Raw genomic sequence first — 22500 nt, 5'->3', positions numbered from 1 at the left:
CAAACAGACCTGGATTCCAGCTCCCTCCGGTCCACTGACTGGCTATAGGACAACTTACTTCATCTTTCCAATTCTCAATTTTTCTACCTATGGACTGGAGATAACAACAGTCCCTATTTCAAAGAGTTTTTGGAAGATGAAATGGGAGAATTCAAATAAAGTGTGTGACACAATGTCCGGGAGCTTGTCCCTTGACCTGAGATCATTACTCAATTATAAGTCTAGAGCATATTTGTCTAAGTGGCCCATGAAGAGATTTAAGAAGGACGAGAACTAAGAATGCCGGGGGTTGGGGGGTGGGGGTGTGTTAGTGATTACACAGGAGGACAGCAGGATGCCAGAGGAAGCACCAGAGGGAAGGCATGGAGACCCCTGGAGTGCTATTTTAAAAAAATTATGGATGATATTTTTAAGTTGCTGGGGCTCAAATTTAGAGGCTTGCACTGTTAGTCAAGCACTCTATGACTGAGCTACACCCTTGGCCCTAAGGAGTTTTCTTTAAATGTTAATGAAAACACTTTGAATAGTGCCATCTCAAGGATAAACTTGGCCCTATAAGAAGTCACCTGTCGCCGGGTGGTGGTGGCGCACACCTTTAATCCCAGCACTCAGGAGGCAGAGGCAGGTGGATCTCTGTGAGTTCAAGGCCAGCCTGGGCTACAGAGTGAGTTCCAGGAAAGGCTCCAAAGCTACACAGAGAAACCCTGTCTCAAAAAAAAAAAAAAAAGATTTTAAGAAGTCACCTGTCCACCCAACATTCTTAGCTCCCCACATAGGTCAAAGGTCTAGGTTATTAACATCCATGGGGATAGAAGCCCCAGGAGCATCCATAGGCCAGAAGCCCTTTGCAGATTCCCTTTAGGATAGAGGCCCCACATGATGACCTGTCACCTGCCTTCCTGCACAGCATCCCAACCCTTGCTGGGGTCCTGGGTCTCCTGCTTTACTGCAAAATTGAAGACAGCTCCTCCCTGCAGACCTCAAGCCACTCAAGACCCCGTCTTTCTGTGGCGATCCATATGCTCCTTGCCACCAGCTTGGGGGCTCACCGAATGTGATGTGTGTTGAGAGATTGGCTTCTTTCAGGGGTCATGACCTCAATCTCATGCATAGTCCTTAGAGAGGAATCTGCCCATGTCAAGCCGGCCACCTTGCCACTCCACATAGCAGCTCCCTGGTAGAGGGCATTTCAAGGCCGCTTGAATGTGACAATCGCTTTAGAAACACAGCAAGCCTTCCTTTTTTGTGCCTAGTGTTCACACCACACTTGTCACCCTCGCACTTTGCAGCTTATAAAAATCCTAACTAATTTTAGAGAGAATATTTACTGTTCTAATTTATAGGCTTACAGAGCTTAAAGAGTGCAACTTACTTCTTTGTTTGTTTGTTTGAGACAGGCCTCATTCTGTAGCCCAGGCTAGCCTGGAATCTACTATGTAGCCTGTCTCAGCTTCTCAAATGCTGGAATAATGGGAATGTGTCACCACACCCAATGTGCCAAACTCTTTCTAAACCTATCCTGTTTGGCCAGAAAACTCTACACCAAAGGCAGCCTGCACAAGAATCATCTTGGATCATTTGCAAGATCTCAGAGAAAGGGGGGAGGCACATGGGGGTGGGGGTCGGGGGGTAGGGATGGGAGGACTTTCTTTTTATGTATGGAGGAGCAAATCGAAGCTTTCCCATTGTGACTGTAACCACTGTGTTAGAATATTACACACCAGAAGTGGAGGTCCAACCAAAAGGATCAACCTGGTCATGAGACAGGAAGCTCATCCCATTTCAGTAAGGGATCCACCTATTCCCTTCCTGAAATCCAACATGCCAGTTATAACCTCCTTGGCCTCAAGTAGATTTTCATTTCCTGCTTTCCTAGGGTCCCCAGGATGGGGCAGGCCGGAACACACACGGGGTGACAGGAACCTGCTGCCAGTGCCGATCCTTCATGCCGGGGTTGCAGGCGATGTTGAGGACGGGTATGTGCTGCTTGAACTTCTCGATCTTCAACTTGACGTTCTCGGCTAAGCGCCTGGGTGCAGGCATATCAAGCAAGGTCTTGGTCAACTTGTACGTCGTCCTCCACATATTCCCAATCTCCTCCGCAATTTCCTCAGCATTCAGCAAGTAGAGGGGGCCTAGAACAAAGGGAAGTTCAGACGAGGATGGAGAGTGGGTGCCAGCTGAGAAAACGAGCTCAGGCCCCGGGACTGGGCCTGGATCTACTGGCCTCTGCTTAGGCCCTAGAGCCTTGTCCAGGCCGCCACACTGTCATCTGCCATACACCGTAACAACAGACTCCTGGAAGGGTGACTGGAGTCAGTGTGAGGCGGTATAAAGGAAACAGCAAACTTCACGCGGGGCATATAGTGTGTGCACACGCAGGGATTGGTCCTTCGGATTAGTGTTGAATGCCATGTCAGCAGTATTAAAAGGATTTCAATGTGTTGTAACCTAACAGTTCGGGAATGGGAGCCCTCTAGAGTTCTGGGAGTATAATATATAATATTATAATTAACATAAGTTTGAAATTAGTAAACAAGGAAAGAGAAAAAGAAATAGAGAGTGCAGGCTCAGTGGCTAAACTGAGGGCCTGAGTCTGGATCCCCAGCACCATGTTAAAACAAACAAAGCAAGCTGGGGGAGTATTATGTGACTGTAACAGCACTGAGGTGGGAGAGACAGTAGATTGTGGAGGCTCTCTGGCCAGCCAGCCTAGTCAAGATGGGGAACTCCAGGCTCAGTGAGAGGCTCCCCCCCAACATATACATTTTAAATAAATGACACTTCCATTTTAAAAACACTTCAAAATATTAGTCCCCCCCCCCCCATTTTTTTTGGTAGGAAGTTTTTAGCATTGGCTTTCACATTCAGCCCAAATCTCCCCATGTTCTCATGGTAATGCGCTGCTTCCTGTTGGAACGTTCTAGACCAGCATTACTTCCTACATTATGGTATAGCTAACTGACTCATAAACACCCTCCAACTCCCCAGGGCCGCCTAGACCAACAGCAACTCCACTCACTTAATATGCCTCAGCAACTCAGTGGCTTTGTCAAATCACTAAAAATTAAATCTTAAAAGAAAAAGTAGGGGCTGGCAGAATACTTGGAACAGAAGTCACTTCCAGGATGAGGAGTGGGTTCCTGCCTGGCAGGTTGACTGAATTCATGGTGACTTTAGCAGCAGGGTGAATTTTAGGCTAAGATACAAAGTCGCTGTTCCCTCTCAACTACACAAGCAACCCTCTTCTCTTAGGCAGTGACTCAGGCCACAGGGTGCAAAGTCTGGCACAGAGGTGGACTTCTTTCAGAGAGCTTCCCAGGGGGCCGGAGCACAAGGAATTCTGCTTCTCGGTACACACTCAACTTCAATGGCAAACGGAAAAAAAAAATGCTTTTTTTTTTTTAAGATAATATTTTAAACACCTGATCAGCAAACACAACTTTCAAAGTCTTCACGTTTGTGAAGAGAGTAAGAAATGGACACTCTCGAAATTGCTAGAAGAAGGAATTAAAACATCACTTTCCTGGAAAACAATCATGAAAGTCAGATTTTCCTCCATAAGAATCACTTCTAAAATCTTATTAATTTTCGCAACATGCCTTTTGGATCTTAGACATTTTATACTTAGGAATCCATCTTAAGAAAACAGTAATAGAGGAGACTAGGAGTGATTCTGACCAAAACACACTACAATTCATATATGAAATTGTCAAAGAATGAATAAAAAATGTTTTAAAATAGAAAACAATCATAATTGCCCCCAGAGAACCTCAGTAAAGATATTCATCCAGCTGTGCTTACTGTACTGAAGCCCTCAAAATGAACATTAAGGTTTCAGATTTTTATCCTTTTAATACCTTGCACAGAGATGGCATCCAATCAATTATTTCCCAATAAATCACCTTCTCCAAACCCATCTCCTAAAATCCATATTGATATAATAATATATGTTATAGCCTAATACAATAATATATAAATCACATATTTACTACGTATTATGTATCATATATTCTAATATAAATTATAATGTATAAATAACTAAAATAATATAATATATTCTATTGTATATATAATATTTATAATATACTATATTGTAATATAATATAACCCATACTGAATAACTAATATTCCCATATGGATGGCTTCAAGTTGAAGGAGTTTTTCGCCAGCAAATTTGTTACTTTTCTGTTCAATAAGACAAGGCCTACCAAACTGCCAGAACCAAAAATCCAAAAGCCACGCAGGGTTTTTCCTTCATCCTCCTTGTCTTATGTGTCTACTGTACTCTGTTGATTCTGCCCACACATTGCCTTCCTAGCTCCAGAGTCTGGAGTGAAGGGTAGTTTCTAGATGTCCACAGCACTCTGGCCCTTCTTAATGCAGCATCTCAGAGGCACTGTCCTCAATCTCTCTCCTCTTCTTGGAATCATCACCATGACAAAGGCTCTGGGTGCTGATGTGATTTAAACCTGGAAATAGGTATCTTGCTCTTTGGTTTCTTGTCTCCCCTTGTTATTACATTGAGAAAATATAAACTGTTGCTGTCTTAATCCAGAGTGCTGGAATCCAAACAGCAAATCTGATTTCCGAGCTGGCTGGGTGGATCGGCATCATCCCCACCTCCATTCCCCCTTGTCTGGGCAGGGTTAGAACTTGTCCTACCATTCATCCACTCCTCTGACTTGATGCTGAACTCATAAGCTGTTACCCAGAGCTGCTCAAAGGGCACTTTGTTGATCATCAGGGTTTGCAGAAGAGGGAAGGAACTCTTCTCCTTCTCCAACAGTTCTTCTTCCTTGTTGATCAACTGTAAGAAAAAGAGGAGGCAGTCTGTTGGATAAGTGGTTCTCTTGAACCCTGGAAACCTCCATGGCAACTTCCTCAGCATTGAGAAAGCCAAGTGGAGGAGGCAGACACTCATTCAATGGGGCAGACTCAGTGGGAAGGTCCTTCTGCTGCCTCTCAGGGCCATGGTACCTGAGATCTAGCTGCTGAAAACTGTGATGTGAGGCTTGTTGCTTCATCTTTGTTTCCAGCATACTGTAGATCTCTCCATTTTCATAATTTCTACATGAAATTTACTTGTTCATATGACTGTTTACCAGCCTTCTTACATTAACTTGCCTCAAAGGGAAGAACTTCAATGTTTTGTTTTGTTTTGTTTTTTTGTTTTGTTTTTAAAAACAACTTGCTAATTGACCTTTGGGGAAAGTAGCTTACTGGCTCCACGTCTTTTCTGTCCCACTGAAGTGGGCGTGCATAGGGATAACAAGCTGCAGAGGTTTATTCCAGGCATTGAGACAGCAAAGAACCCGAACGACCAGATCTTAGAGTCCTAAGTTCCCATCACAAGGTTCCAAACCTCAAATTCTGTCAGTGCAAGATCTAGGTTCTTGGAGAGTTCATTCAGCTTTTCCACGTTGTTCTTCATTTCTTCTGTGGTCATCACCTCACGCTTCCTAAAAGTGTCCAGTTCTTTGCCGTAGCCTTCGAGTCGCGACTCAAATTCTGAGCACCTGAAAGTGAAGACAGTCCCGTTACATCTGAATCTCCATTGTCTGCCCTTTCCAGATTATCAGCCTGGGAGGGATGTGTTCTTCTGACACTTCCAAACTCTACATCTATCTAAAAGCAAACGAAGAAAGAGAAATAAAAAAGCAGGTTAAAGCATCTATGATCCATCTATTGGAGATGGGCTGCTATGAGCCTATCGGTGATTGAACATGCCTAGAAAATTTTCCTATCCAGGTAAGTACATGCCCAGTTATGTATTTTATACAATGTTTATTCATTCCACCATTAGATATTTGTTATCGAGGCCTGATACATCCCAGAACTAGGCATCAGAAAAGGACCTGTGAAGTATGCTATTAATTTCCATACCCTATTGGAACATGAAATTTAGTTGGGAAAGGATCTAGACAAGAAGCATGGACTGGTGAGTGGGTAGATGGATGGATGGGTGGATGGTTCGATTCCCAGATTATAGATGGATGAATAAATCCATAAAGATACTGCTGATAGTAACAAATGCTGTAAGGAAAACAAAACAGAGAAAAGTGAACAGACTGCCTTGTGTTATCCACTCTAGCTGGAGTGATTAGGGAGATCTTTCTAGATCTGTCTACTTCATCCATGTGATCAACAAATCTGGTCTCCATTTGTTTCTTCCATTATCCAGGTAGATGATCTACTGTTTAGTGGACAGGGTCTAGAGCCAGGAGTGCTTGGCCCAAATGTCTACTGATATTTATTAGCTATGTGGTCTTTGGGCACATCACTTAAATTCTCTGTATGTCAATACATACAAAGAGAAAGTATGAACTTAATAGCTAAATAACTAAGTAGAAGTTAATGTAACATTGTCCCGAATTGAGCTTGGTTTATCACAATCACCGTACAAGAATTTGCTCTCATTGATGCAAATCTATATATTTTCTTCATTAATTCCACATGTTACCAGCAGACTGACTGACACACAGACAGCAATCAATATTCATTGAATGAACAAGAAAGCTCGTCACCAAGTACAACGTTAGTGATAGCCCATGAATTTTGCTCTTATCTTCTTAGGTTCTTAATTCTACTATAACAATTTTAAATGTTCTTTCTTTTTCCTCTTAATGGTACTTTAAGAGAGTTACTTTTCAAGTGATTTGGTTTGGATTTTATCTCTAATTGCACCATGTGGGAGACAGTCTATGACATGATCCTTGCCTCCTGGTTCATACTCTGTATAATTGGCTCCCTCGAGTTTGGCCTAGACATGGTAATTCACTTCTTATAAACAAAACATGGCAAAAGGATGGGTTGTCCCCTCAAGAAAGTTCACAGAAAGGCCAATTTCTATCTCTTTTACTCTTTCAGTCCTACTTCGAAGGAAAACAGCTCCCCTGAGGGGAGGTTCATGTGGCCAGAAGGAGAGCCAAGGGCCAGCAAAGTGTTCATCCCTACTAAGAACCATGGGATCAAGCCCAGAATTGGATCATCAGCTTGTGGGACCCCCAGACCAGCCTACAGCCTGGGCTAGCATTCTGACTCCAGCTTCACAGGAGACCTGGTATCAGAGACATACAGCTAAGTGGCTCTTGGGAGTTCTAACCCAAAGACACTGTGAGAAATCTCCATTGCTTTAAGATGCTATGTTGTATTATGTCACAATAGATATCTAATATACACAATTATATAATTTCTGCTCCTTATTTTTATGAGTCCTGAAACATGGTCAGTTTTTAATGAATATCTATGGGCATTTAAAAATAGATATTTTACATTGCAGGGTCAAGTTTTTGATGTGCTATCATGAATGGAAGCCCCTAAAAAGAGCCTCACCTCTTGCTGAACCTTCTCTGCAAAGCTGATTAACTGATTGAAATCTCAGTGATGGTGGAGAGGTTGAGATATTGCAGGTCTAAAGTCTAATTATAGCTTCTCCTGGGCTATCGTTAGTTCTCTGCTCACCTCTGTGTCTGACCTAACATCCTGTGACTAGGCCTTTTGGAATGCATTAGCTTAGCAGATCACTAGCGTTTACCATCCAAAACACTAAGACCATTGTCAGCACCTGGGCCAACAGCACAGACTTCTCTACTCTTGCTGTAACCACCTGATGTTTCTACCAACATATCTGAAAAATGCTTTGATTTATAACTTGCTTTTCTCTGCTGCTGTAAAAGCTTCATCAGACTGTTATCACATGGGAACATGGAGTCTGGGGTAACCCGAGTCTGTGCTCCCTAGCCATGGGCACTCACTTTGGGTTCCAGAATAAACTCGTCTTATCCCCTGAGAGGTAGAAGCTGTGTTTTCATGTTCACATTATCAATATGGAGACAGAGTGGGAGACTCACCCCACCAATGAATCAAGATTACTCTTTATTCCATTATCTCCTCACTCAAATTATTCTTCTATTTGAATTATGCACTAGTTTATGTAATTTATATATAAGAATTGATGTCTGCTTTAATTTTCTTTTACCTATCTAAGTAACCATCTTTGATCCACTGATTCCCCCAAAGTGTTATTAGCCAACTGAAAAACTAGACAATCTCCAGCCAAGGGAGGTATGGCTTCATCCTCTTCCTCATCATCACAGCTCCTGTGCCACTTTGGTCCTTTCTTGTCATTCTTCCTCTTCACATGGCCTGGGTGGCCATTACCATAAGGAGAGCAGAGGGAGAAGTCTATCTTCTGGGAGTCCAGATAGACAACGAAGGATGGGATGTGTCTTAGTTAGGGTTTCTATTGCTGTGAAGAGACACCATGACCACAGCAACTCTTAAAAGGAAAACATTTAATTGAGGTGGCTTGCTTAGAGTTCAGGCAATTATCATCATGACAGGGGCATGTAGCATGCAGGCAGACGTGGTGCTGGAGGAATATCTTACAGTCCTACATCTTGAGGGCAACAGGAAGTCAACTGACATTCACACTGAGAAAAGCTTGAGCAAAAGAGACCTCAAAGCCCATCCCTACAGTGACACACTTCCTCCAACAAGACCACACTTCCTAATAGTGCTACTCCCTTTGGGGGCCATTATCTTTCAAAACAATACAGGATGTTCACCACCTGTTGTGGACCCTGATATGGTGCTGGCAGATGAGCACTCAGGTACAGTGGATAGACTTGGCCAGGCTCATCAGACCTAGGCCTGAAGCTGCCTCTCCAAGAAATCCCCAATCTTCAGGCCAAAATATAATCCAATTTCATCTTTCCTCATCCAGCACCCCAGTGATAATGAGTTGCTGCTGCAGGACATTGACTTCAAGAAGATGCCATGGGTCCTATTCATTAGTCCAGTGTCAGCAGCTTCTGGGTGGCCTTGTGGGTCTCGACCAAGGTAAATTTGACCCTCCAGACCTCACGTTTGTTACAGAGGCCATATTTGCCTATCAGCTTCAGTTTCTGATTGAGATGCAATTTCATGGGATCACATAGGTTTTATGACAAAACTACTGTGTTGGTTCCCACTAATATTTTTTCTCTAACTCAGTGGTTCTCAGCCTTCCTAGTGCTGTGACCCTTTAATACAGTTCCTCATGTTGTAGTGACCCCCCAACCATAAAATTATTTTCGTTTGTACTTCAGAACTGTAATTTTGCCACTGTTATGAATCATAATGTAAATATCGGATATGCGGGATATCTGATATGCAACCCCTGTGAAAGGGTCGTTCTACCACAAAGGGGTCTCACCCATAGGTTGAGAACCACTGCTCTGACTGATCAACATTTTGTTTTTCTTTGTATTATTTTTATTTTCCATTTTCCTCATGTATGGTATATGCATGTCAGCATATATGTGCATGTACACAAGTGTGTGTGTGCTCATGTATGTGGAAGCCAAAGTTGATGGGAGGAATTATCCTTGATTGCTCTTCCACCTTATTCATCAAGCTAGGTTTCTTTTTTTTTTTTAATTTTTTTCTTTCACTTTTCTCTATTAAGAAATTTTCTACTCACTCCACATACTATCCACAGATCCTCCCTCCTCCCTCCTCCTACCCCCCAGCCCTCTTTCCCAAGCCACCCCACATCCCCACATTCCCCAAATCGAGGTCTCCCATGGGGAGTCAGCAGAGCCCAGCACACTGAGCCTAGACAGGTCCAAGCCCCTTCCCACTGCACCAAGGCTGTGCAAGGTACCGGGTTCCAGAAGCCTGCCCATAGACCAGGGACAGATCCCGATTACCCTGCCTGGGTGTCCTCCCAACAGTTCGGGCCAAACAACCGTCTTTCGTATCCAGAGGGCCTAGTCCAGGAAATCAGAAAATCGTCTGTGCTCACCCACCTTCCCAGTCAAGCTAGGTTTCTTAATCAAATCCAGAGTTTGACAACACAGCTAGCTTGTTCTGGAGACCTTTAAGGCTGAAATTAAAGGTGGTTACCACCCACACCCACCTGACATTTTATATGACTTCTTGAGATCCAAACGTCAGCAAGCATTTTAACCACTGAGACAGCTCTCTAGCCTCAGCATTTTAAAAAAAAATCTCTCTCTCTCTCTCTCTCTCTCTCTCTCTGTGTGTGTGTGTGTGTGTGTGTGTGTGTGTGTGTGTGTGTGTGTGTGTGTGTGAACTGCAGGTGCATGTGGGCATCGGAGGACAACTTTCAGGAGTTGGTTCTCTCTTTCAACCGTGTGTTCTGGTGCTAAGCTCAAGTCATTGGTTTTGTGTGACAAACACTCTTACCCACTGACCCATCCTGCCAGGCCATTTTTCTTTGTATGGTATGTGTATGGTATGTCTTGGTTACAGGCAGCTTAAGTTTCCCTGATATCGATAGGAATGGAAACTATATTAGTAGCAAGATTAAATCAATTTTTAAGAATTTATGGGAAACACAAGAGGGTGGAAGAACATAGTAAAAAACATTTTAGAGGTGCAATCAGAAAGCTCTAGAGTTGTGCCAAACAACACAGTTTCTTTAAAAAAAAATAAATGGGAAGGGAAAAAACATAGGAGTTGAAGGGGGCCAGGAAATGAAGGGGGCCAGAAAACTTACAGAATAAAAGAAATTGGAGGGAAATAATAGAATGCAATGTTGGAGCCATTCATTATTCAGGTTCTGATTCAAGTAAGTAGAACATAAAAAGAAAACATTAGACCCTTTCTGGTTCCAGGTTAAAAGTTTTCAAAAACTTCCTACCATGGTTATAAAATAAAGGGCACACTCATCACTGTGACCTTAAGCATCCGATCCTTTGACTTTATGACTTCAGCTGAACAGCCATCTTCCCAGTAGAGATCTTCCCACTAGGGAGCCTTTTCCCATGCTGTCTAGGTTGTACCCAGCTGCTCTCTCCTTCTCCATATCCTCACTCACTCAGCAACTTCTCAAGTCTCTTCAGACACGAGCCGTCCCCTGACGTGCATCAGGCACAACCACTCTGCTGGTTCCAGCTCGTTCTCTTCAGTAGAGCTTCTACACCTCCCCACTCTGCCTTCCATCTCCACCCCCCCACCCCCCACCCCCCCACCCCCCCCACCCCCCCACTCCCCCACCCCCCGCCTGCCATTCACAACAGAACAGGACTCTGAGGAATGGCGATGGGACCACGAAAGGGAAGCAGGGCAGGGGCCTTTGCCACTCTGGTCTTTGCCTGGTTGTCTGAGCTACTGGGAGAGGCGCCCTGCCTTTGTTTCTTCCTCTTTGGTTCCTCTTCTCAGCCTTTGCTTAGTTTTGCTTTGTAATAAGCTGCTATTTGGGACCCTGGGAGGCATTTAAAGGACCCTAGTGGTGAACAAATTTCATGCATCCACTGGAACCATGGAAGATCAAGCTTTGCCATTCAGAGGGATGCTGGTGATGGTGCCTCGGGCCAAACACGGCAAGGGAGGAAGAAACTGAATTCAATCGTGCTCCAGCCTCCTGCAGGACTCACCATTGCCGGAGCCCAGCCTGGATCCAACAGACCATGGAATTAGGGGCTGTAGGTTGGAAGTCAGCCTCTTAGACACTGTGAGAGGAGAATGGACAGCAGTAGGAGGTGGGAAAACTAATGGAGAATGCTTGACACTGAACCTCAGAATTGAGGTGAATTGGGAAAATGAGGTCTACTACCTTGGAGAGGAAACAAGATTGTTTCCAAAGAAGATAGATGAACACATGGCCATTGCTCAGCCTTCCTCACTCCTGTGGAACAATGGGCAGTCAGTATTTACCAAAGGGAGGCCGGGCCAGGGCTGCCTCACTGAGCTTCTGTTGCTAGAGCTCAGGCACTAGTTGATGGGTCCAACTGTGAGTCCCTGCCCAGGGAGAAGAAACCCTGCACTCTTCCCACACTGTGAGCGGCAGCTCTTCTTTCTCCCACAGCCAGTCCCTGCATATGCACTGCCTCCATTCATACTCATACTTACAGTAATAATCTATCTTTTTAAGGACAGGGTCTCTATGTATCTCTGGCTGTCCTGGAACTCACTATAGAGAGCAGGCTGGCCTCTAACTCACAGAGATTCTGCCTGCTTCTGTCTGCTGAGTGGTGAGATTAAAGGTCTATACCACCATGCCCAGCTATGACAGTAATATTCTAACAGCACACCCACCATGCTTTGGAGATTAGGAAGCATTTCTCAGCCCAGAGAGGTTGCTGTTAAGGGAGGGGGAAGCATGCCGTGTTGGAATGTCCACCCCATGCACGGATATGATGTGGGCACAATCATAACGCCTCGTTTCATCCCTTCAGCACGGTGAGGTAGACTCTACTATAGCCTGCTTTCCAGGTGACAAATGTGATGCTCAAAGAAATGACAAAACATGCTTGAATTTTTCATTTGACTATCAAAAACTGGATTTGCTTTCTGATTAGCCTTAATTGTCCAGGCCTGAGAGTCTGCATAAGTATGTATGTGGGGGTGTACTGGAATTCCTTGTATTTGTGGCTCACTTTTTCTGAAACGCTAAACTGCATTGAATGTAACTTAAAAAGAAATCAGTCGATCCAGCAGGCTAGGTTTTAGGATCTGGAAGACGGTATCTAGTTAGGTAGGGACAAGGTTTTAGGTAGAAAAATATGCCTGTTTTTAGTTTTCTGTATTTCTCTGTCACTGGGCTAAAGTATTAATTCTGTAGACAAATACACATTCGTGTCTAGAACAGAGCACAGCACATAGTAAAGTCCATCATGAGTACCCGTGACACCTAATGAAGGAACACATGTTTCACAGCACATTAGCACTGAGAAGGAGCAGCTGCAGAATAGGCAGTGGCCCAGCCCCTACCATGCCTTTATTCTCCCTGGCCTGATGTCCTCCAGCATCTGCTCTCCAGTGGAAGGCAGACACTTCTGCTGTCATTACTGTGGAGGCTGTTATTACAAGCCACTGTTTTCACCGTTTGCTCTCTGTGCCATCACATTCTCACTGTTCACACGAGGGAGGGAGGAGGGGTTGACTACAGTGACCCCGCATAGAGGGAGCAGTCCTTGATGGGAACAAAGGAAGTCCCTTCTCCACCAATGACTTCAACCATTGCCCCCACACTGCTGTGACAGTATCTAGACAAAACCAGAATCTGCAGAGTGGGTGGTTGTTCAGAAAGCCTGGCCTCATTCCCCAAGTAACCCCAGATGCTCCCTGTACCTTTTGATTAAGTCCATCTCTGCCTGATCCCTCTTGCTAATGAGCAGATTTCGGCTGTTTTCAAAGACATCTTCTATCTGGTCAGGCCAGAGGAACAGGGTGCTGTTAAGTTTGATATCCTCATCTGCAAAACATACAGAGTCTGCTGCCAGGCACAGTTCAGGATGTGGGAAATCAGTTTAGCAGGTAAAGGGTCATCAGAAGTCTCACCTCTGTGGGGCGATAGTAAATAAATGGAATCCTATGAATGAATGAAAGCCAGTGCTCACTGGACATTTACTAGAGCCAATGCTAGTAGGTAGATGGCAGGGGGTGGCAGTTAATGAATGGATTCATATAGATGAATGAAAGCCAGAGTTCACTGGGCAGTTACTAGAGACCATGTTAATACACAGACAGCATTATCATCCTTAGTCTCACAAATGGGGAACACAGTGGAGCTACGTGGTCAAGGTTGCATTGTTGGAGGTCAGACTTCAGTTCCAAGCCCAACCAATCCCAGAGCCTAGGTTCTCATCAGCCTGTTTCAATGGCTTCTAAGAAGAGTCAGAAATGCAGGATGGAGTTCCTCTTCCATACCTCTCACCACTTCATCTCATCTGCAATAATGGCGGGTAACACATACACCCTGTCCGTTATAACTCTGGTCAGTGAAGAGGTAGAGACCAACTGAGAGTCTAGCATGTCTTCATGTAGTCAAGGGCATGGCTTCTGAATGTATGGGTGGCTGCTTAGCCAATCACTTTGCATTCCCAGTCTCTATCAATGCTCCCCAACATAACATAGTTTGGCCCATGTAGTTCATAAGTGTTTTCAGCTGGGAAATGATTTGTGAAGAACAGAGGAATTTTCTCCTTATAATCTAGTTCTTACTTCGAAAGTCCAACTTGATCCAAGAAGACTTTAAGGGGTCTAAATGACCTGGAACATTTTTTCCTTCTAAAGTATACAGAAACAAGTTCTAACCCCTCAAAGGTGGGACTTATTAAGATTATAGACAAGTGAAACCTACCCACTTATCAAAAGATTCTGCATTTAGAACTAACTGTCCATGAACACCAGGCATTAGAGGCCAGTATAGTATGCTAAGAACCAGAGGCCAGGCTTCTGGATATGCAATCTAACAAGATTCCTTTTGTGTGATTCAAATTCTTGTGTCTAAGAGTGTAAATTAGTGCCTCTCATACTTGGGGCATTTGGAAAGAAGCTTTCCCAATAGGGCATAGTGGGGTGCTATGAACCTACTTTCTCCCAAGTTTTTATTCCTAGAATATAAACAAACAGCACATTTTAATATTTACATAGAAACACAAGCATGCATGTGCACACATATGTTGCAGACTTACAGGGCAAGTCCGCATAATCCATCAGGAACTCAAGCCTCTCACTTGCATCTCTAAGTTGCCTCCTGAGTTTGAACACAGTGACATCACTGGATTTCTTTAAGTATTCAATGAGGGCCACTAGCTCCGAGGTGTTGGCAGGAATCTCACTGACTTTTTCAGCGATGGTGTTGTACTGATTACAAATACTGTGGAGAAAGAAATAGTCACAACCACCACCACCACCATCACCACCATCATCATCATCATCACCACCACCACCACCATCACCACCATCATCATCACCACCACCACCACCACCATCACCACCGTCACCACCATCACCACCACCATCATCACCACCACCACCACCACGGCAACCACTACCACCACCATCACCATTGCCACCATCACCATCATCACCACCACCATCACCACCACCACATGCACATCTGGATTTGCATCAACATGGAGGCCTTAGGTTGATGTGAGGAATCATCCTCTACAGCTTTTCTGCCTTCCCAGACTAAAAATACAGGTGGGATACCACACCCAGTTGGCATTTATGTGGGTTCTAGGGATCCAAACTCTAGTCCTCATACTTGTGTGGCAAGAACTTAACCACTAAGCCATCTCTACAGCCCAAATTTTCTCCCAGAATTTTTATACCTGGTATTGGTTTCCCGGTTTACGTCCACCTGATACTGAATCAGACGGTCTTTAAGATTTTGGGCTCTCTCACAGAGGTCATGATTTAGGAAGATGGCATCAAGACAGAACATGGCCAAAGGCACGGTGATGTGCATGGATGCAATTTCCTTTCTCCTCTTTTTTATGTGATTGATACTCTGTAGAATGAAGTACATTCATAGTTCATTTGGTATCTGAGCTCTACCCATTGCCCCTAGCCTTCCCCTTGGTCATCACTAGTCCAATACTGAGCTTGGTGCTCATAGCAATCCATCGATTGCTCAGTGGATTGACTGTAGCTCATGTTACCAGGACATGAAACTCTGAGTGGCATCTCCTACCGTCACAAAATCCTCAATCTCATGGTTTTCCTTCAGGAATTCAGTGATGGCTTGTTCTGCCGTGTTATCCAGCAAGTCATCATACTTTTTGTATACATTTAAGTATCTTTCATGTTGAAGAACATAAAACAAAGCACACAAACATAAGTCAATGAGTTGGATGGGCAAGGGCACTGCTAAAACAGAAAATAGCATTTAAAACATGAACTCAAACCAAGAAAGAGAACTATAATAGAAATACAACTGGAAATTCAGGACTTGGGCTTCTAATTTCAATTTTGTGACTTCCTTGTGGCACAGACTCAGAGAAGATACTTAGTTAGTTGTTCGAGACAGAGTTTCTCTGTGCAGCCCTGGCTGTCCAGACCAGGCTGGCCTCAAACTCACAGAGATCCTGCCTCTGCCTCCCAAGTGTTGGATTAAAGGCATGTGCCACCACTGCCTGGTGGGTTTTTTTTTTTTTTTTTTAAAAAACCACTGTTGTGTTTTTATTTTAAGTGGCTATAATAAACCTAATTTTATAAGGTTATCATAAACCTTAGCTATAGTAAAATATGTAGAACAATTATTACTATGCTGATTTATAGTAAATGTGAAATGAGCATCAGCACCCAGCCTTCCTTCTAACCCCCAAATTCTATGCTTAGTTTTAAGATGGAAATTTGGAAGTAAGTAACTTATGGCATATGAAATGAGGTCCATCTGTTTTCAGATCATGCAGGAATGGTGGGATAATTTTCTCCCAACTGGAAGATGCATCTAAGATGGTTTGACTTATTTTTAAAGTTTGAATTAACATTAAGGTAAGTGTGCGGAGTGCCTTGGTGGAGCCCCAAGGTACACAGGCAACCCCACAAGCATTCTGAGAAAGCAGAGAAGCCAGGACACTGTCAGTCTGGAAAGAAGTGTATGTATAAGACCCATGAACAGGGACACCCTCAAATAAGATGCACTGAGGTGGGCTTCCAAACAGAAGGCTGATTTCCCCATGGATGGATTGATGCTCTCAGTGGACGTGGTTTTGCCCTGCAGGAGGGTTTGGCCACATCTGGAAAGACTGTTCAGTTGTCCCAGTGGGACAGTTCCTCCTGGCGTATCGTGGGTACAGCTAGGGAGTCTGCCACATATCCCACCATACACAGGGCAGTCCTCATCCCCACAACATTGAATTCTTCCCACTGAAAATGTGAAGCAAACACATTTGCATCAAAGTCATTTGGTGGCAAACGGTGCGTGATCACTAGTTTAGGGTGATCTCACAATGTGAGTTCAAAACGGAAGATGCTTTTAGAGGGAAACATTTCACGTTGAAAACTGTCCTATACCGGCATGAGACTATTGAGTGAGACAATTCGCAGGTTTCTCTCTGTGTGGTGGTACACACCTGCAATCCTGCCACAAGAGAGCCTGAGGCAGGAAGATCTTGATTTGGGGGCCAAGTTGAGACATAGTGAAAATCTGATTCAAAATCAAACAAAAAAATGCCTGAAATACATTACAAGTTTCACAGCAGAAATATGACTTTGTTGCCCTAGATATTGAGAATATTATTTTTCTAAATTCCAGAAATGTCTAAATATAGCTGGTCCTGTGGCTTCCAGAGAACAGAGAAAGCTCTGCACCTGACTTTGAATCCTGGCTTTCATATTTATTGCAGCCTAGCACCATCTCTCCTGTCTGTAAGATGGGGATGAAGTCCTGTGCAGGTAAGCACTGGCCATTGCTGTATGTGTGTTTTGGGTGTGGGGGGACAGGGATAGCTAAGGACCAACATTAAAAGCCCAACTAGGCTATAAAGCTAGAACTAAACCCACTTACTTGTGAGGTCCAACTTGATTTTTCTTAAATACCTCAAAAGTCTCATTCACAAAATCCGAAACAAGGTTTTCGTCAGGATCAACAGTTCCAAGGATCATGCTATAGCCTTTCAACTCTGGAAATAGTATAGATTCCACCTAAAGAGCAGAAGTCACTCTTGGGTGTTGTAAGACACACGCAGAAGTAAGAAGGCAGAAGGCATCAAACACAGGCTCTTGCAATAGACTCATTTCCAGGGATACCACTTGTGTTTTTACTTTATTTTATCTTGGCTAGTGGAAGAACCACCCTGCTGTTATCCCCTCTACCTCCTCTCTCTCTTCTCTCTCTCTCTCTCTCTCTCTCTCTCTCTCTCTCTCTCTCTCTCTCTCTCTCTCTCTCTCTCTCTCTCCTGGGTTGTTGTCTTCTCAGCCTCTGCTCCTTTCAAGTCTCAAGATCTTAGAGAATCCTTCTGGGTTCCCAAGAGATGTGGGTTTCTGTGTTTGATGTTCACTATCTGATATTCTGCTTGACACTCATCATTCTTGAAATTAAATGACTATGTAATGAGCTATTTTAGGTGACCCCTAGAGTATAAATATCGTAAGGGGCTGATTCATGTGTGTTTATGTGTGTTCATGTTTATGCAGGTGTGTGCATGTTTGTGCGTGCGTGCGTGCATGCGTGTGTGCGTGTGTGTGTGTGTGTGTGTGTGTGTGTGTGTGTGTGTGTGTGTGTGTGGAAGCCAGAGGTCAACCTTGAGTGTCATTACTCAGGAGCCATCTACCTTGTTTTTTGGCACAGGGTCCCTTATTTTTTGGCACCTGGGCTGCCTATTAGGCTCCACTGGCTAGCCAGCAAACTCAAGTGATCCTCTTGTCTTTGCAACCTACCCCTCATCCCTTGTATCAACATGCCTTGATTTTTTGCATGGGTTCTGGGCATCCCAGGCTCCGGTCCTCACACTTGTGCAACAAACACTCTACAAATTAAGCTATCTCTCCAACTCAAGCGGCTGTTTTTTCTTTGACATTTTCATTGCTGTATTCTCAGGGCCTAGACTGAGCTTGGTACTTAGTAAGAAGTGCTCAATAAACAGCATGAGGATAAATGACTAGTCTATTCGTTACTGCTCTCACCCACCCACTATTTCCTTTACTCCTATAATGAGAGCCGAGGACTGGGTTCTAATTCTGACTCTGTCACTAACCAACGCTGCACTCCTAGGAAATTACTACTCACTAAACCTCCACAGTCTCTAAAAAACAGAGGGATGTGCTAGATTATATACTCTTAGCTCAAAAGCAAACAAACAAATCTATGCTCTCTCTCTCTCTCTCTCTCTCCTCTCATCTCTCTCTCTCTCTCTCTCTCTCGTATATATATGCATTTGGGTGGGTGTGTACTGGGTTATGGGATATGCTCACAGAGGCCAGAGGTCAATACTGAATGTTTTTCTTTTTTTCTTTTTTTTTTTTTTTGGTTTTTTTCGAGACAGGGTTTCTCTGTGTAGCTTTGCGCCTTTTCCTGGAACTCAATTGGTAGCCCAGGTTGGCCTCGAACTCACAGAGATCCGCCTGGCTCTGCCACTCCCGAGTTTCTGGGATTAAAGGCGTGCAGCCCCACCACCTGCCCGGCTTGAATGTTTTTCTTGATCACTCTCAACTTTATCTTTTGAGACAGGGTTGTTTTTGTTTTGTAGCCCTGGCTGGCCTGGAACTCACAGAGATCCACTGCTTTTGTGCTGGGAATTCAGGCATGTGCCACTACACAGCCTGAGATGGGTTCTTTTTGAGTCAGGGGTCTCTGAATCTGGAGCTCAGTCATCAGGTAAGATAGCCGACCAATGAGTTTTAGGGAACCCACTTGTCTTTTCCACATTCCCCTCCCCTAGCTCTGTAGGGCAAACACTTTAATAAAGGAAGCCACTTCCCCAGCCCACTCTCCAACTCTTTAATAGTGTGTGTGTGAGTGTGGTGTGTGTGTGTGTGTGTGTGTGTGTGTGTGTGTGTCCAAGAGTATTTTCATGTGCTTGGCTCCTGCAGGCGGCAGAGTCCCTCCTGGGGACTCACTAACCATATCTCAGGGCCTTCTTGTCTACTTTGAAAATGTTTATCGACTGGCTCAGCAAAGATCTTCAGACTGCTCTCCTAGGTTGCATGCCTTATAGACTACACATCTTCCTTTGATGGGAGAGCAGCAGTTTAGAGAAGGGCGCAAACAAGTGCAAAGGATCTCGGTGCTCTTTGGGTGACCTGACAGCTCTAGACTGGTGGAGGGCAAATTCTTTGCTGTGACTGTGTTTGGAGACAAAAGTTTAGAAGCAAGAGGCAAGACCCACCATTGGTCCAGGGCCTGGGTATCCCCAGGCCTTTCAATAGACCCACGTGAGCAGGACTTTCGAGCCTGTGTTGGGAAGAAGTCTCCAGTCAAAAGGGGAAAGAAATTTCTTGCAGGGTTGAATGTGGAGGTTCTCCTATGCCGTGTGGATCACCCGTGAGGTGGAAACAAGAATGATCCTGTCCTATCCGGGGAACTGCTGCTTTCTACCCATCCTCCTGGCTTTCTGACTCTGCACTCCTTGGTTTCCCCACCATGTTCAAGGCTTTCTCCCGTGTCCTTCTCTGTCATTGGTGTTCCCTGCAAATGCTGAGTGAGTGGATTCTTTCCATCAGGGGAAAGGCTGGCCCCACGGTCCCTTTCCATAGTCACATATACGCTCCTCATTATGAAAGGAATGCAGGAGAGATTCAGAGGGGAGCTGGGGGTGGGTAAGTCGTATTTTTGTTGTATACATACACAGAATTCCTCAAGGAATAAAAAAAAAAGTAAAAAGTTACGTGGTGACATGGTTAAACACCCATTTGAAATTCTGTGTATTTACATCTCCTCTCTCTCTTTTTATTCAACTTTGATTTCTGCATCTCCTTCACTGCCTTCATTTCAGTCTGGATTACATCAGCCATTGTCCCCCTGGATTGTACTGATAAGACCAATGGCCCATATTTATTTTTATTTTGTGTTTATTTCGGTTTCCTTCAGTAAACTCTCATGGACAAGGCTTCCTTTTTTTTTTTTTTTTTTTTTTTTTTTTTTTTTTTTTTTTTTTTATCTCGAATGCTATTTATTTTTTCAGTTGTTGCTGGGGCCTGGGGAGACAGCTCAGTGGGGTAAAGTGCTGTCCACACAAGCACGAGGGCCTGAGTTTGACTCCCCAGCACCATGGATATAAGCTGGGCCACAGTGATGCACCTGTAATTCCCAGTCCTGGGGAGACAGACAGGTAGAGCTCATTGGCCAACCAGGCCTAGCTGAACTGAAGCGCACTCCAGATGCAGTGAGAGACTCCGTCCCCCAAAAATAATGTGGAGATTAGGAAGACAAACTGACCTTTACCTCCGTCCTCCACCAGACATGCACACACATGCATGTAGTACTTATACAGATATGTGTACATCCCCACACGAACAAATGCATGCAACACACACACACACACACAACACACACACACAGACACACACACACACACACACCAACATTTGCAGCTGAATTTCACCCTTGACATGTTTTCAACTTATTAGCTATCATGATGAGGTAAAGATGTTGGAGACTACTCATCTGCTTCTGGTCATACACATATGCCTTAGACATTTAACCTGAGGGACTATAATTAAATTTTCACAACTCAGTTCAGAGAGGCAAGCCTGAGGTTCTGGAAGCAAGGTAGTGCTGCGGCCATGCTTCGATGAGAACTCAGCACCTATGGTCTCTTCCCATAGTCTAGGTAACACTATTGGTATGTAAACAGGGCTAGCTTTCCAACCTGGTACAAACTGTGACCCGTGAGTGTGCCATCTTGGCATTATAATAAATGCACTCACTCCAGTGCCAGTTCCTGCTGGGCTCTCTGCACTGCCGGCAGTCCTGGAGCTCCAGCTGCTTGTTAACACTGCCAATCAAACAGCAGAGACAGAACTCAAGGGGTATGTACTTCATGTGTCCCCAGCCCCACACTTATCTCTTCACACTATCGTCTTCTCTTTCATTTCCTTCCTAGGGATCTTGCTTGTAGGAGAGGTGCCCACTTCCTTTCTCTTCTACACACTCATTTTCATGTTAAACCAAGCTTGGCTGACCTCAAAAACTCCAAGCATAGGAATTAGTGGTGAAACTGGAGCCTTTGGGTCACAGGCTTTCTACAAACCTAAGCTCTGTGTGTGTGTGTGTGTGTGTTGTGTGGTGTGTGTGTGTGTGTGTATACATGTCTGTGTACTCATGCATGTACATTTTGTGTGTGTGTGTGTGTCCCATTTCCCCATTTCATCCAACTCCATTTCATTTCTCTTGTGTGTGGTGCATGCCTGTGTGTGTGTGTGTGTGTGTGTGTGTGTTTGTGTGTGTGTGGACCGGTGGTTGAAATCATGTGCACTCTTCTCTTGCTCTCCATCTTACTTTTTAAGACAGGATCTCACTGGATCTAGAGCACCCTGGTTGTGCTAGACTGACTGGCCAGCAAGCCTAAGGGCCTGTTCTCCACCTCAGTGCCAGGATTGTACCTACACACACCATCATGGCACCCATACCCAGTTTTTTACACGGCTGGCTAGTGATTGCATTTAGGTTCTTATACTTGTTTGACAAACTACCTTACCGACCAAGCTGCCTCCTAAACCTCTCAACCTCAAACCTCAGCTTCAACTGTGTGTGTGTGTGTGTGTGTGTGTGTGTGTGTGTGTGTGTGTGGTGTGTGTGAGAGAGAGAGAGAGAGAGAGAGGAGAGAGAGAGAGAGGAGAGAGAGATAGAGAGAGAAGAGAGAGAAGAGAGAGAGAGAGAGAGAGAGAGAGAGAGAGTATCTCATAGGTTCATTCCCTTTGTGGAACTAGACATTGGCCCTCTTGTCACATCACCCACCCAAAAGATGTTAGGTCATGTGACTATCCTGCCTGGTAGACAAAGTTTACTTTTATGTTTCTTATTTAATAAGTAAATTCTCCCTGGAAAGGAAACTGTGAAGAGCTTGAGCTGAGACAGGAAGGTTTTTTGGGTTTGTGTGTGTGTGTGTGTGTGTGTGTGTGTGTGTGTGTGTGTGTGTGTGTGTGTTGTTTTTCTCTCCCTAGAACCCTATAGTGGTGAATAAACCCACTGAACCTCAAAACAAAATGAGTTACATTTTTGCAAAAATCTTTGGCTGATTCATGCCAGTTCATCTGCAATGAATTATTAACCCACATTGGAATGCCCTTGGGAATCATCTGTCTCTTATGAGG

General features: G+C 44.3%; 1 protein-coding gene and 1 pseudogene across 1 annotated transcript in view; both read right to left on the bottom strand.

The window, feature by feature from the left end:
- Dnah3 (dynein axonemal heavy chain 3) overlaps positions 1 to 22500 on the bottom strand; it is a 173785-nt gene that overhangs the window by 123303 nt on the left and 27982 nt on the right. Inside the window, 4 exon segments of the mRNA XM_052711765.1 lie at positions 1924 to 2135; positions 4666 to 4810; positions 5366 to 5519; positions 13084 to 13207. Coding sequence (XP_052567725.1) covers positions 1924 to 2135; positions 4666 to 4810; positions 5366 to 5519; positions 13084 to 13207 — 635 coding nt within the window.
- LOC128093894 (40S ribosomal protein S9-like) lies at positions 7956 to 8951 on the bottom strand (annotated as a pseudogene).

Source organism: Peromyscus californicus, unplaced genomic scaffold (genome assembly GCF_007827085.1).
Source record: "Peromyscus californicus insignis strain IS unplaced genomic scaffold, ASM782708v3 Scaffold_4__1_contigs__length_199733344, whole genome shotgun sequence".
In the NCBI taxonomy this organism is placed as follows: domain Eukaryota; kingdom Metazoa; phylum Chordata; class Mammalia; order Rodentia; family Cricetidae; genus Peromyscus; species Peromyscus californicus.
The sequence above is the reverse complement of the archived record's forward strand: the minus strand, read 5'-3'. Positions and strand labels throughout refer to the sequence as shown.